The sequence below is a fragment of the Helianthus annuus genome, chromosome 9 (genome assembly GCF_002127325.2).
Source record: "Helianthus annuus cultivar XRQ/B chromosome 9, HanXRQr2.0-SUNRISE, whole genome shotgun sequence".
NCBI classification, from domain to species: domain Eukaryota; kingdom Viridiplantae; phylum Streptophyta; class Magnoliopsida; order Asterales; family Asteraceae; genus Helianthus; species Helianthus annuus.
The window spans coordinates 51,971,638-51,985,599 of record NC_035441.2 but is presented as its reverse complement, the minus strand read 5'-3'; the positions used below and the strand labels follow the sequence as shown (position 1 = coordinate 51,985,599).

Sequence of the window (13,962 nt, the reverse complement as noted above, 5' to 3'; positions counted from 1 at the left end):
GCCGATCGACCAGGCCAGCCGATCGACTAGCATATGGCCCCACATTTTGACAATTTCATGAAGTATAGTATTGAACGAAGTGATGTTCGATCGAACGACTGTTTGGCAACATTACTCTTCGGATCATGAGATACTATGCTTCAACCCTTAATCGATTTTCAACTCGTTCGAAGTATTGGAGTGCCACATGCTGTCCGATCAGGTGACACCCTACTGAGGACTTGCTACTGAAGTGTCTAACCGATCGGTTAAGCCGGCCGATCCAACAGCCCGTTCGACCGATCGACCTGAAAGGTAGAAACACTTCAATGTTCTCAAATACTACAACGAAAACCTCAAAAGGACAAGCCATCATACACAAACACATCCTACTCAAAGGAAGAAACAATCCACTCGAACAGTCTAACCGATCGAGCCTACCGGCCGATCGAACAGGCTGTCCGAACGGACTGTCTAACCGAACGAACAACCCGTTCGATCGAACCTGCTGTTCGATCAACCAGGCTGTTCGACCCATCATCACTTGTTTCCATTTTACGTGTACTTATCGTTATGCTATCGAACTATTCAGGCTAACCCTACTCTCAAGCGCTCCCTTCAATCCATCAATCAATCGCTGTGAGTATACTCGAACCCTTTTTGCTTTAGCACTTTTGGTTGTTACATACATTACTTATCTAAATCACAATCGATCACACTACTCAATTATTTGAATGCTAACCGATTCGCATGTAATACGTGACTAAATGAATGCTTGTTGTTATGTTTACACGTGGAATGCTGTCTACCTGCCTTAACGACGTAGTACTATAGTTTAGACTCAGCACCCGTTCACACGGGGGTTGTTAAGGACAATTACTTGCATGGATTACGGTGGTAATCATGTATTGCGAACTGCCTCGGGCAGTCAACCCACAGTCATTGGTATCGATGGATCCATGTCGATAATTAACATGCTTCGTTTTCCTCTGTGTACGTGCTGGTTAAGCGTAAACCATTTCGAACTCTATATGCTATTATCAAACTTGTATGCTCACCTTTACATTCTATGTATTGACTTTATTTTAACGTATGTAACAGGTGTTTAAGATGTTTGCTTGCTAGGAAAGCGAGGCTAAAATAAAGCTCTAGAGCCCCCCCAACAAATAGTTGTCTGTCATGGTCAAGATAGGGGTCCTTAGAAGCAAACAAACTATTTTATTATTTACATTTAAATTTGAGTTGTCGGAACAGAATATTTGACTGGTTGTTATCTGTAATAATTTGTTTTACTATTTGGGATACGGTATGAGACGTGTTATTTAAACTAAATGGTAATGATAGTTGTTGCGGAAACTTCTGGACAATCTGTTTCGCTCAGTGCCATGCCCCGATGATTCCGCCATCGGTTGGGGTGTGACAATATGTCTGCTGTGTCGCTGACTGCCCAGATTGGTCGCTAATTCCTGTTGCTGGCTGATCTGTTTGGCCGCTAACTTCTGTCACAATAGAGACTGGTTGGTTGCTATTTTCAGCCTTGTCATCTTTAGTCTGTAACTCTGTATGTAAACTGGAGATACAACCTCAAGATTAATCTTGTAAATGCGATTAGGTGAACGAGGTACCTTCATTAACAAAGTTTCGTCTTGCTCAAACATCCAAAGTATACCATCTTGGATTGCGATCTTGTATCCTCTCTCGTCCAACTGACCAATGCTTATTATATTACTTTCAAGTGCTGGAATATAGTAAACATCACGCAACACCCTTTGTTCCCCATATTTTCCTTCCAACATGACCCGTCTCCAAACTTCACTTTTCCCTTGATGTTGTGATCGAGATTAGTGAACCACTCTTTTTTACCCGTCATGTGGTTACTCGCCCCGTTGTCAAGTGTAACACCCTTGTTATTATCTAACGTTTATCGTATAATTAAATCTCAAAACCATGTAATTATAGTTACAATTATACTGAAAATACGGGCTTGCTAAAAACTTTTACAATTTAAAGTGATACAACATAATGTGACTTTAATTTTCCGTTATAGAATAACGACGAAACAACATTGCGAAAGCTTCGTTTAACGTGTGTTCGGTTCTTGCTCGATGCTTGATCTTCATCAGGGACTAACGACATTCACCTGTGATCAAAACCAACTTAAAAGTCAGTTTTGATAATTAAATAACCAATGTAATAAGGAAATTAGGAAAAATGCAACATTGTTATCTTGATCCACAAACAAACAATTGAATTCTGGCCTCCACCGTAACTTACGGTGGTCACCGTAAGTTACGGTGACCCCTGAATGTCAAACTCCCCCACCGTAAATCAGGGGTGTTCTACCGTAAAAGTTTTAGCTCCACCGTAAGTTACGGTGGCACCGTAAGTTACGGTGGCCCCTGCATTCCACCTTTCCATTTTTGCCGTTATTTGACACGAAAACTTTCGTATCTTTCAATACGCTTATCCGTTTGACCCACCGTTTCTTCCCATGTGTGATTGTAATTTGAACCCCCATCATGTGGAGTTAAAATCCAACATCCGGATTAACAAAATTTAAGACTTTCAAGTCTTCGGCTTATTACCCCTTTTTACCGAATTTTGACCCGTTCGTGATTTTATCAAACAACATGATTGTTTGATCCCGATTTCACATGAACCTTATAATTTCAATATTGTCTATCATATTAGGTTTAATTCACAAGTTTAGGTATGATCTTAAACCCGTTTATACTTCAAGGATTGTTTTGACCCGTTACGGTATTTAAGCACTTTCGATCCTAAAATCACTTCTATTGCTTCTAGCATTCCTTCACAACATTTCTTATCCTATAATCTCCCACCACAACTGTATTTATGGTGGATATAATGTGGTGATCTATGAAAACCAAATTTTTACCTATCGAATCATTATTTTACGGCAAAACTCAAATAGTGCCATTTGACTAATGTATTACTTCTTTCAGCTTCTATACTTATTCTAAGTATCTAACTAATCATAAAACTCGTTTCCAAGCAACCTTTAAGGGTTGTTTGCTAAGTTTAACTTGTAAGGGCGTTTTGGTCCATCTTGGCCCTTCATTAACGATAAGAGATTACTGTAACATGTTTGACCCATAAGCCCCCTTTTCAACTATGATTTTATTTGAAAGGTCAATAGGCCTTTCAAACGTAATGACCATCGTTTGTAACATTCGGTTTACCTATTTAAGTAACCAAAAATCTATTTTAGACTTCGATTAACTCTCATTAAACCTTACGTTTAAATGAGAGTTATCCTATTATGCGTACCTGGCTCGGATCATTATATTGACCCATTTAATACCTTGCCTCAATAGCCGCTAAGTAATAGCGATGTAAATATCCACTCGATAATTATTTCTGTAATTATACAACTCAACAAAGCATTAGTCGATATTGTCAAAAAGTGATAATTTTCACTTTTTGATCCGTTTGGTCTAAATGACCGATTATATTGGCGAGATGAAGCTTATTGTCGTCTCGTCTACCGTCTACACGACTCGCTCCGGTGTACACCGTACGGTCGTTTTAATTATAAATCGCCTCTTAATACTTTTTGGCCTATTAAGGCTTACGAAATACGTATCTTTCAAAACCAACAATTATTGTCAACAAGTGACCAAATTATAATTTCACCCTTATTGGTTATCTTGTTCCGTATAATTACACGCCGGAACACCATGTCTCAAATTTCCATTTGTCTTATTCGTAATTCATACGACAAAAGAACATTCTAAAATATATGACTAGTGTAAGCTATACTTACCTTGCATCCAAGCAACGTTTTCTTTTCGTACTTGCTCCATTTGACCCGCTTCCTCCCAAGCCTTCATCTAGCTTGTCAAGAGTTAAACTATCATCATAATTCGTAAGACGGTTAGTTTAGTCATTATTAGCTATGACTATTCCATCTTACAAATTTTTATGTCGAATCTACAATTCGACTTCATGATTGGTTAGTTTAACTTTCTAAAAGTTAACTACCGTTATTCATATAATATGCACGATTAAGGCAAATCAACATTATGATTAGAACCCGTTTTATCCCATATCTCATGTAATTAGTCAAGCTTGCCAATTACGCGTTTCACTTGAATTTCAGCACTTTACTTCTCATTTAGGCATTTTAACAAACACCTAATGGGCATAATTCTACACATTTGCTAACTAGTTCATAACTAGTCATTTTTACCAAGATTAACATCAAAATTCAACCACCATCACTTATAATCAAATACTTAAACTTGCAAATTGTTTAAGTATTTCATGATTACTTAACATGCATGATGATTCTAATCATAATCATATCATCAAATCCATCTTATGACTAATACCCACTTAGCCTAGTGTGAGAATTCATTCAATCATTCAATTCCTATCATGTTATGCATGATTTCACTTAGGGTTTTGTTACTAAACATGTATACATCACTAATTCAGTTCTAATTTCTACGATTTACACCAAAATCGCATATAGTAATGTTCATTCAATTTTTTACAGCTTCATGTAACAACACAATTTTACATACCTCTTGATCCCCTTGACTTGGTGATCATTTGTATGTATTCATGCCTTTGATTCGAGCCCGATTTGGCCTTCAATTTGGTTGATTTTGTGAAACTAGGGTTTTGGTTCTTGGAGAACCTTCTGGCCGACGTACAGAACACACCTTGTGTGTGTTTTGTATTTTTAATTTTATTTTATAATTAAACTTTCCATTTATCCGAATCTGGCCCCTCTTGTTTGATTAGTTATTAAGTAGGACACAACCTACTTATTTCTAACAATATTCCCGCTTATTAACTAGGTTAAACATTCCTAGTTAAATTAGTGGGTTCGGGAAATCTACGACTTAGTTTATTTTGAGTCCCGTTGACTTGGGTTTTGATAAACTTTACTTTCCCACAAGCTTTCGTTCAGCTTTTATTTAATATTAGGCTTATTTATTTAAAAATCATAATATTCACCGGGTTTCTTTACCCCCAACGGCAATTTACTCGTCTTTTAGTACTAACGTAGTTTAATTTCCAGATCTGTTTTCGGGGTGTTACATCAAGAAACCATGTATTGAGTTCACTTGGGCTCGAAGCGTACATCCTTGGAATAATCCTTTCCTCGTCTAGAAACACATCATTAGCCTCTTCAACGTGTGTTTGCAAGTAAAGAACTGGTTCAACCCTTTGAATAAGATTGTTTTCCTCGTCCTCGTCCTTTTTACATGTAGGACAATCCGAAGAAAAATACCCTAATTCATCACATCGAAAGCACCTTATCTTAGAACGGTCCTTCTTTGGTTTTTGATCCGGTTCCTTGTCTTTATCTTGACCCCCGATTTTTCCTCGACCGCGACCCCGACCTCTTTGACTAGACTCGGCCGTTCCTTTGCCTCTATCGTACCCTTCCTTTTTTCTAGCTTCCCACTCCTCATAAGTCAACAGTAACTGATCACTTCTAACCGGTTGCTCCTTATCTTCAAGGTTGACGCGTTCCTCATAGGCTATAAGACGGCCTACGACATCATCAAATCCAACTGTCTTAAGGTCAATGGATTGCTCAAGAGAGGCAACCATGTGAATAACCCTTTTCGGCAAACCATGTAGAAACCTTTTAACCAGTTTCTCTTCTTTAATCACTGTTCCAAGAGAAGCAGATCTAGAAGCAATCCCTGAAATCTTTCCTGCGAACTCAGCGATCGTACTTGGTTCCTTCATCTTCAAACCCTCAAATTCCGACATTAAGGTTTGAAGTCTTGCTTTTTTCACACATTCAGCACCTTTATTGCAAGATTTCACCGCTTCCCACATCTCTTTTGCTGAATCATTGTTCCGAATCTGCAACACTAGCTCTTCGGGTAACCCTTGGAATAGCAAAGCGATTACTATAGAATCTTTGTGAGTATCGATGGTCGTTCCTGGGTCAATCACATCCCATACCTTGTAAACCTTGAAGATTACCTTCATTTTCATAGCCCAAACGTTGTAGTTTGTATCCGTAAGCATTGGACATGGAAGACTAGGCATCGGTTCCTTCGTTGGAGGTACCCGGTTCACATTATCACCCATCCTTCAGTTTCTTCTACTGTAGGTTTGTGGAGTGCTAGGACTTGAATCAATTTTCTAAACTCAAAATCGATTCCCTCGAACAAAACCTTGATCCTTTTTTTTAATCACCGGTTTAAGAATGAAAAAAAAACAAATACTTCTATTGTTTTTTTCTTTTTAGTCGCTTCTAAAGAAAATAACAAACCCCTCTATTGTTTTTTAATCCTTTATCAAAAAGAAAAACTCTTGTTGCCTTTTTATTATTCCAATGCTTCAATAATAAAATTCTGCCTTTCTTGTTGTTTCCTTTTAATTACAACTAAAAATAATACCTTATGTTGACCTTTTATTCGTAGGTTTGAGAAAAACTATTAATGCTTCTGTTGTTTCTTTCTTTGCTTCAAGACCAATAATTAAGCCGCAGTTGATTGTTTATCTTTCTCAAAAGAACAAAAATTCTGCAACCTTTTTCCTTAAAAGCGATCACAGTTTCTGGGACACGAACCACCTGTTCAAAGAAACCCAGCCTTTTCTTTGTTCGATTCGACCTTGCACAGCCTTTGCTTATTCTTCGTTCCGATCACAAAACCGGATCAAGTTCTTCACAGTCTTGTGCGTCAAGTCTCGTCTGCCGCCGCCTTCTATGATCGTCAGACCCGTCGCAAGATACTTCAATCACTGACCTTCGCTGATTGATCTCTTCTTGCCGGACTCCAAGATCAACAGTCTTGATCGTGGATCGAACTCCTTAGAGCTCTGATACCAATTTATTAGAATTGGACACCAAAGAACGTATTGAATCAAAACTCGTTTATTGATAACTAGGTTATCACCCGGGAATGCTTCCCGGGCTCGAGAAAGTTATACATGTCACTTATTATTTAAAATCAATACACACATAAATAAAATGATAAAAAAAAATAAGTGACATGATATATGAAATCAAAAACCAACAGTTTACATTATAAGCTACCAAAGACTTCTTTATAGACCACATTGGACGTCTTATTTGTTGGTTTTCCATCAGCATCGAATATCAATATTTTAACTCCTTCTCTGGTCTTGACCCTTGATAATGCCACATACAACTGACCATGAGTGAACACCGGATCTTTCAAATAAAGACCAACTTTTGATAAGGATTGACCTTGACTCTTGTTAATTGTCATGGCAAAACAATCTGATAGAGGAAATTGTCTTCTTTGAAATTCAAATGGTATTTTTTTTGTCAGACGGAATCATATTGAGCCTTGGAATGAAAACTCTTGTGCCGATATTACCGCCAGATATCACTTCAGCTTCTATTACTCGTTTACCTAAAAAAGTAATTTTTAGCCTTGTACCGTTACATAAACCTTTCTGTTGATCGATGTTGCGAAGAAGCATAACAGGAACACCAACTTTAAGAACCAATCTATGATTAGGCAACCCAGAAATCTTAAGAGCATTCAAATTTTCTGTTGAGTATAAACCTTCTTGAAATGAATCAAGCATTTGTTCAGTTTGACATATGCTATCGGAACTCAAATACTCTTTAGCATCACCTGGAAATAACGAAAGCAATCGATCGTTAATTTCATGAACTACTTCATTTTTTGGTGCTAAAATTGCTCGTTCAGAAAAAAAACCAGGATTCCGAAATTGTTCCAAAATTGAAGGGTAGACGAAGTCAATTAAGCTTTGTATTGGATCAGAACTATCGGTGATTAATAGATCATCAGGTATCTCAATAATTGCTTCACCATCGTTATCATCTCCCAACTTACCTTCCCCAATATCAAGCAGCCATTTCGCAAAATCCCTAATAGATTCCATATCAGAACTATCAGCTCCAATTGTTAGGCGCATGTTTTTAGTCAACCTTAACAGTTTGAACTTTGACCATATATACGAAGAGCTTAAAGAGGCACAAACTATTTGTTGTCTAGTACCATTAGGAATAACTGGTAGGATTTGTCTAAAGTCACCGCCGAATACAAGAACTTTCCCTCCAAACGGAACATCAGATCGAATACTCCTACCATCAGTAAACACGTCAGACATAGTCCTATCTAAAGCTTCAAATGCATGTTTATGGACCATCGGTGCTTCGTCCCATATGATCAATTGAGTTTCCTTTAATAAATTGGCAATATCACTATTTGGCTTAATATGACACATGGAATCTTCAGTGAGATTAATTGGGATATGGAACCGAGAATGGGCTGTCCTTCCACGAGAAAGTAATAATGAAGCAATACCACTTGAAGCAACATTTAAAACTATCTCACCTCTACATCGAACTGCAGAAGCCAAAGTCTTCAATAAGAAAGTTTTTCCAGTTCCACCGTACCCATACACAAAAAATAACCCTCCTTTACGGCTTGCAACTGCTTCCATTATTTCGTCAAAAACAGCTCGTTGTTCATCTGTCAGACATTGATGCAACTTATTAAACTCACTTTGTACTTCATCTATGTCATGTGATAGCTCTTCATTGATTAAACGATTAGTAGCATCACGTAACGAATCATCATCAGGAAAAGGCATCGTGTTAAAACCTCGTAACGACGAACCATTCGAAAGTAAATATTTTTCAATTTCCAACAAAGTGAGGTTTTTAACTTGATGTTCAGGAAGCACCAAACCTAAAATTTAAAAAAAAAAAACAATGTTTGGCATTACTGATGAAACAGATAATTCGAATGTAAAATAAAAAGAAAGCTGAGAACCTGAAATATTTGTTTCTTTTTGACGTCTGTATAAAATATCATCTGCTAAGTATTTCCAAGTGTTCTCCCACACAAACTCTGGACGTGAAAGTGTATTTGACAACAGCAATGTAGCAAATAACGCTCGGAGATACCCAGCATGTCCTTCGAAACTTGCTTCTTTAATGGCCTCAACGTACTCATTGTCATCATCTAACAGCCCCATTGCGTAGCAAGCATCTCTAAAAGTCGGGAATAACTGACCATTAATAGTACGTATTTCCTCGAAGGATCTGGGCCCTCTAACTTTATTCAGAAGTATCCTCAAAAAATAAGGTTCGCCTAACGCAGGAGACACAGAATGTATACGACCAACAGTTTGGTACGTCTTACGTACCTGCCAACATCTATCTTGAAGTTTCCAAACAAATTTTGATGGAAACTCAACATAAGTTAACTTTCTAGCCTTTTCATTTGACTCGTTTAATTTCATCCATTCAAGAAATATTGAAGAAGCAACTGAAGGCTTGGTTAAAACATTATCAATATCGTCATCCGCACCATAAACAACATTCTGTTGACCCAGCATATGAAAGGGAAGCCTCATAACTGCAGGATACCTATAATGAACCTCGTTTGAGAATATTCTCCATGATGCCTCACATGCTGAAATATATCTACAATCATAATATTCCTTGATCTCATCCCTTGGCTTATCCTTAATGCTTGGATTTGAAACACCAGAAACAACAGCAGTAGCCATATCAGGGCCTTTATTAATATACTTGAACAAATATTTAACTGAACCAGATTGATTACACCATTCCACATTGATGTGTGCTTGATATCTTTTTAGAAGCCTTTTGTTATATGGAACAACGCTTCTGTTGTCCAATCTAACACCCGATTTTATAACTGTGTGGCCAGAATCTCGTCTTCGGTATACAGGGAAACCATTTGAATCAACAGTTGTATGTGATGAAAATTTCTTTGGAAAATTTTTTGAACATCTTTTATCAACCATGCAAGGACACTTCAAATTAGCATTTCCACATGGACCGTGAATCATATAATCACTTACCAAAGAATAAAGTTCGGGATCTTGATTTTTATCAGGAATCTCAGCCGATATAAATGGATCTATGTGATCTACAGTAGGAAGTTTGTGATCCACATTCATAAATAAGCATATATGTGCATGAGGAAGACCACGCTTCTGGAATTCTACCGTATAAACAACTAAATACAAAAAAAAAACAAATTTGTTATTTTATAAAAGTAATTGCAAATTTTACTCAAAACTAATAAAAGTAAAAAAAAAAACCTAACATACCAGCATTAATCTCACCGAGGTAGTTAGAATCCTTCAAATCTTTGATTATTGAGTCGAGCTTCATTTTAAACAACCGACAAAGTATGTCAGGCCTGTCCTCAGCTTTGATGGTGGAATCGTTTAGAAATCGTTTTACTTCTGGCCACTTAGGATTACAAGTTATAGTTATGAAGAAATCTGGGTACCCGAAAGACTTACATAAGGCCATTGCATCGAGGTAGTTTTGTTGCATGAATCTTGCACCACCCGTAAATGAAGAAGGTAGTATAACAGGCTTTCCAGTGTCTTTCAAAGTTTGTTTACCTTTAGCTTTATGCTTCTGAAGATTTTCAAATGTTTCAGATCGAAGTTTTGTTTGTTGTCTTCTAATGTAATGTAGTCTCTCGCTCTCGATCATCGTATATGTGTCAACCAAAAACTGTTGTAACAACCTTCTTCCGTTAAGAATTAAGGAAAAACCATAATTTCTATCTTGGATCCTATATGCAAAAAATTCTCTCATCGTGCACTTTGGCTTTATTTTCTTTTGTGTCGCAATGAAATCTCTATGGGGAATATCAATTCTATATCCATCATCACCATATGGGAAAAGCAACGGATATTGCAGAGCAAGATATGATGGATGTAATTCGCTAATACGCTGCAACATTCCAGACTGAGTCTCGACAAGAATATCACGATGGTCAATAGCTTTATCTATGTCTCCAACAACCAAAGCAGCAACTTCAGACGTGGTTGGTAAGTTATATGTTCTGCCATCTTTTTCTCTTTTATACATAAGACGAAGTTTAAGGTTGGCCTCTGGGGATTCGTGAAAATGGTCTCTGACCATTCTATATGTCTTAACCAACATATTTTCTGAATCTAATAAATCCCTCAAATAATTTATCATTTCAACATCAATCTCTTTATCATTAGAGGACGAAGGTTTGCTTGTTTTCCTGAGAAAATACAAATAAACAACATAAACTTAATATAGCATAATAATAATATTAGAAAATCGTTTTCTATGAATATATATAAGTAAAAAAAGATTGGGCTTATATTGAATCATACCCGAATAATGCCTGTCTGTTTGTTATTTCATTTTCAGTGTCATATATATATAGCTGACAAAACTGAGGTTGATTTCCAACTGAAGGTTTAAGACTACCGATGCAATGATAGTTTTGTCCACTGATACGATAAATAAATGGAGCATTGCCCTTGTTAATTGCAGAATCAACCTTTCCACCCATAGATGTAAAAGAGAACATAGAGTTGTATCGTCTTATATTCTTCTGGAAAAACTTGCTTTTTTCATTTGAGGACGAAAACAAAAGTTGATAAGACGGATGCGCATCCTTTAAAGGCGGTAGCTCAACTTTACCATACCCACAACACATACTATAACACAGCTTATTCATAGTTATTCGACCTTTTCCACCTTCTGATGCCCATAACTTTGCACTACAAATTTCGCATGTAAGAACTTGGTCACCATGGTCCAAATAATCTATTCAATATAGATTAATGGTTATATTGCAGTTTCAATAGAATATATGACGTAAATAAATATGATAAATAATGAAACCTTTAGATACCCCCTTATAAGGGTCCTCCACTCTGACTAAAACATCATCTTCATCGGAATCCAAATTGACCATAGGTATAGGAGTAGTGTCACGTTTCTTATGCTCGAGCTTACGTTTACCAGAAGACAACTTTGTAATTGTAGACGTAGAACCAAATACCACTTGATTCTTACTAATATTAATGCTAGGAGAAATGGAATATCGAAGATTATCATTTGACGGTGTAGATTTGCTGGATTTATCTAAAGGTTACATATTTTTCGAGAAATCTTAGTATAAGAATATTGGTTAGGGAAATATAATATAAAACTATGAAAAAATAAACAGAAGATAGAAGATATACCTGATATGGTTGAAACTAATGAACTTGTCTCATTTATACTTGAATGCGGACCAATGGAGCATATGTTCCGGTGAGTATTATTAGTAGACTGCAACGAATTTATGTTCTCTGACAATATGATAGGAACATTTATTGATGATGAAGATTTCTTTGATCTCTTGTTATTATTAGAAGACTGCAACGAACTTATGTTCTCAGGCAATATGTTTAGAACATTTGTTGATGATGACGAATTCTTTGATCTCTTGTTATCAAGTATTATTTTTCGAAGCTTACGCTTTCAGCAGGTGAATTAACTTAAAAATAAAAAAGATAATATGTAAGGAACATTAGATTTAATAGCATTAGAAACATATAAAGTAAAAATTATAGTTTCAATTCGATTTAACAACAATTACCATTTGAGATATCTGAAAGAGGAGTTCTAATAACAGGACCTACAAAAGCACAAAGATGAATAGAAATTTAATATAAAATATTAATCATTTGTAATTAACAAAACCAAAACTGAATAACTTAGAATGTCACTTACTCTTAAATATTTGTTGTATTGAATTCGGATCCTTTGAAGATGAACGCGAGTGATTTGATCTTTTTGACATAGTATAAGTGATTAATCACAACTTCATTAAAAAAAACAAAAAGAAACTTGTTAGAAAACATAATTGTTCATATTAAATTTGTAGAATAGGTAAAGGAAATGCTATCGGTGATAACTAAGTCTTGTTCATAACAGTAAGTAAGTAATGATGAATACATATACAATTACCTTCGGAAATTTAGATACGCATGCACTGGAACATACAGAATTGAAATGTGTGTCTGAATGTATTTGAAAGAGGGAACTTGTCTATTTGAATTTCATTAACTATTATGAATAACAAATATTCTAATGCAGAATGAGTGGGTTAAATAAGGTCTTCTTTATATATTGCAATAATTGAGCTTTTCTATTAAATTTAGTGAATTGAATATCGGTTACATTTAGTTGCAAACTTTCTAAATTAAGTTTACAGTTCCCATCTATATACTCAATATCACTATTCTATGTTATGAAAACTTTAAATTTTAAAATCTTAAGTATAAATAAAACGATTATAAAAGAAAAAACAGGAATTTCAATTATCAAAATTAAAATAGAGTCTAATACATAAAACAAATATTGAAACCAAAAATCTTAAATTCTTGTGACTAAAAAAAAACATGATTTCTTCATCAGTAATTCTGTAGACTTCAATCAAAATCTTTCTCATCTTTTTCTTCATCGATCTTGCGCTTTGAAGAACAACTCGGAAATGCTGGATCAATGTCATACAGCTCATACAGATTACATTTACCTTTTGCGATCTTCTCCTTCTGTAAATACAAATTATTTTTTTTATTAGTTAGTTAAATATTTAACAATTTATAAAATGTATTTCTCATAAGCAATATTATCACCTCTGCAGTCAAAATGCTCTTTTTAACATGGGAAATAATAGAATAATCGCTGCTTATGGCTGTGATATCATAAACTTCATCAAATTTTTCAATATTTTTATGGGTAATTTGGATCTTATACGCAAACAACTTCCCAACCAAAGACTTAATCTCCTTTGGAAACGTCGGATAAATATCAATCTGTTAATATTTTACAAATGTTAACAAAATTATTATAGAATAAAACTATTATAAACTGAAAATATACCGATTCATTCTCTTTAACCAATTCATCAGCAGATTTATTCAAAACCTTTATAGCTTGATCATGAAATAATATAAGATGAGTTGAATCAGTGTCATCCTCAACTTCAATTTTGATCTTCAATTTCGGCAGAGGTTTTATGATGTGTTCAAAACAATCATAGTTAGAGCAGCGATAAACTTCATACTTCTTAAATTCACACGAACCATCAAGTGGAAGATATTGCTCAACGTCCATAGTAGCCTCATGTAAACACGTTGGACATGTCATGTAGTGCCAACCAAAACCGGTAAATA

At 35.6% G+C, this 13,962-nt stretch overlaps 1 protein-coding gene across 1 annotated transcript; it reads right to left on the bottom strand.

The window, feature by feature from the left end:
* Positions 1-7,004: 7,004 nt before the first annotated feature.
* Positions 7,005-12,584, bottom strand: LOC110875653. The gene is made up of 10 exons (XM_022123853.1): positions 12,515-12,584; positions 12,381-12,419; positions 12,259-12,278; positions 11,983-12,157; positions 11,639-11,881; positions 11,122-11,560; positions 10,066-11,006; positions 8,754-9,971; positions 7,323-8,669; positions 7,005-7,222 (listed from the first exon to the last, which is right to left on the bottom strand). Exons 1-10 carry the CDS (start codon positions 12,582-12,584, stop codon positions 7,005-7,007), a joined length of 4,710 nt encoding a protein of 1,569 aa, XP_021979545.1.
* Positions 12,585-13,962: the final 1,378 nt, after the last annotated feature.

What these genes read in the sequence shown, in the direction of transcription:
- LOC110875653 (XM_022123853.1), bottom strand. Translation starts at nt 12,584, where the DNA reads ATGTCAAAAAGATCAAATCACTCGCGTTCATCTTCAAAGGATCCGAAT. An exon ending in TTATAAGGGGGTATCTAAAG is followed by an intron (nt 11,561 to 11,638) that starts GTTTCATTATTT and finishes TATATTGAATAG; the next exon opens with ATTATTTGGACCATGGTGAC. An exon ending in AACAGACAGGCATTATTCGG is followed by an intron (nt 11,007 to 11,121) that starts GTATGATTCAAT and finishes GTATTTTCTCAG; the next exon opens with GAAAACAAGCAAACCTTCGT.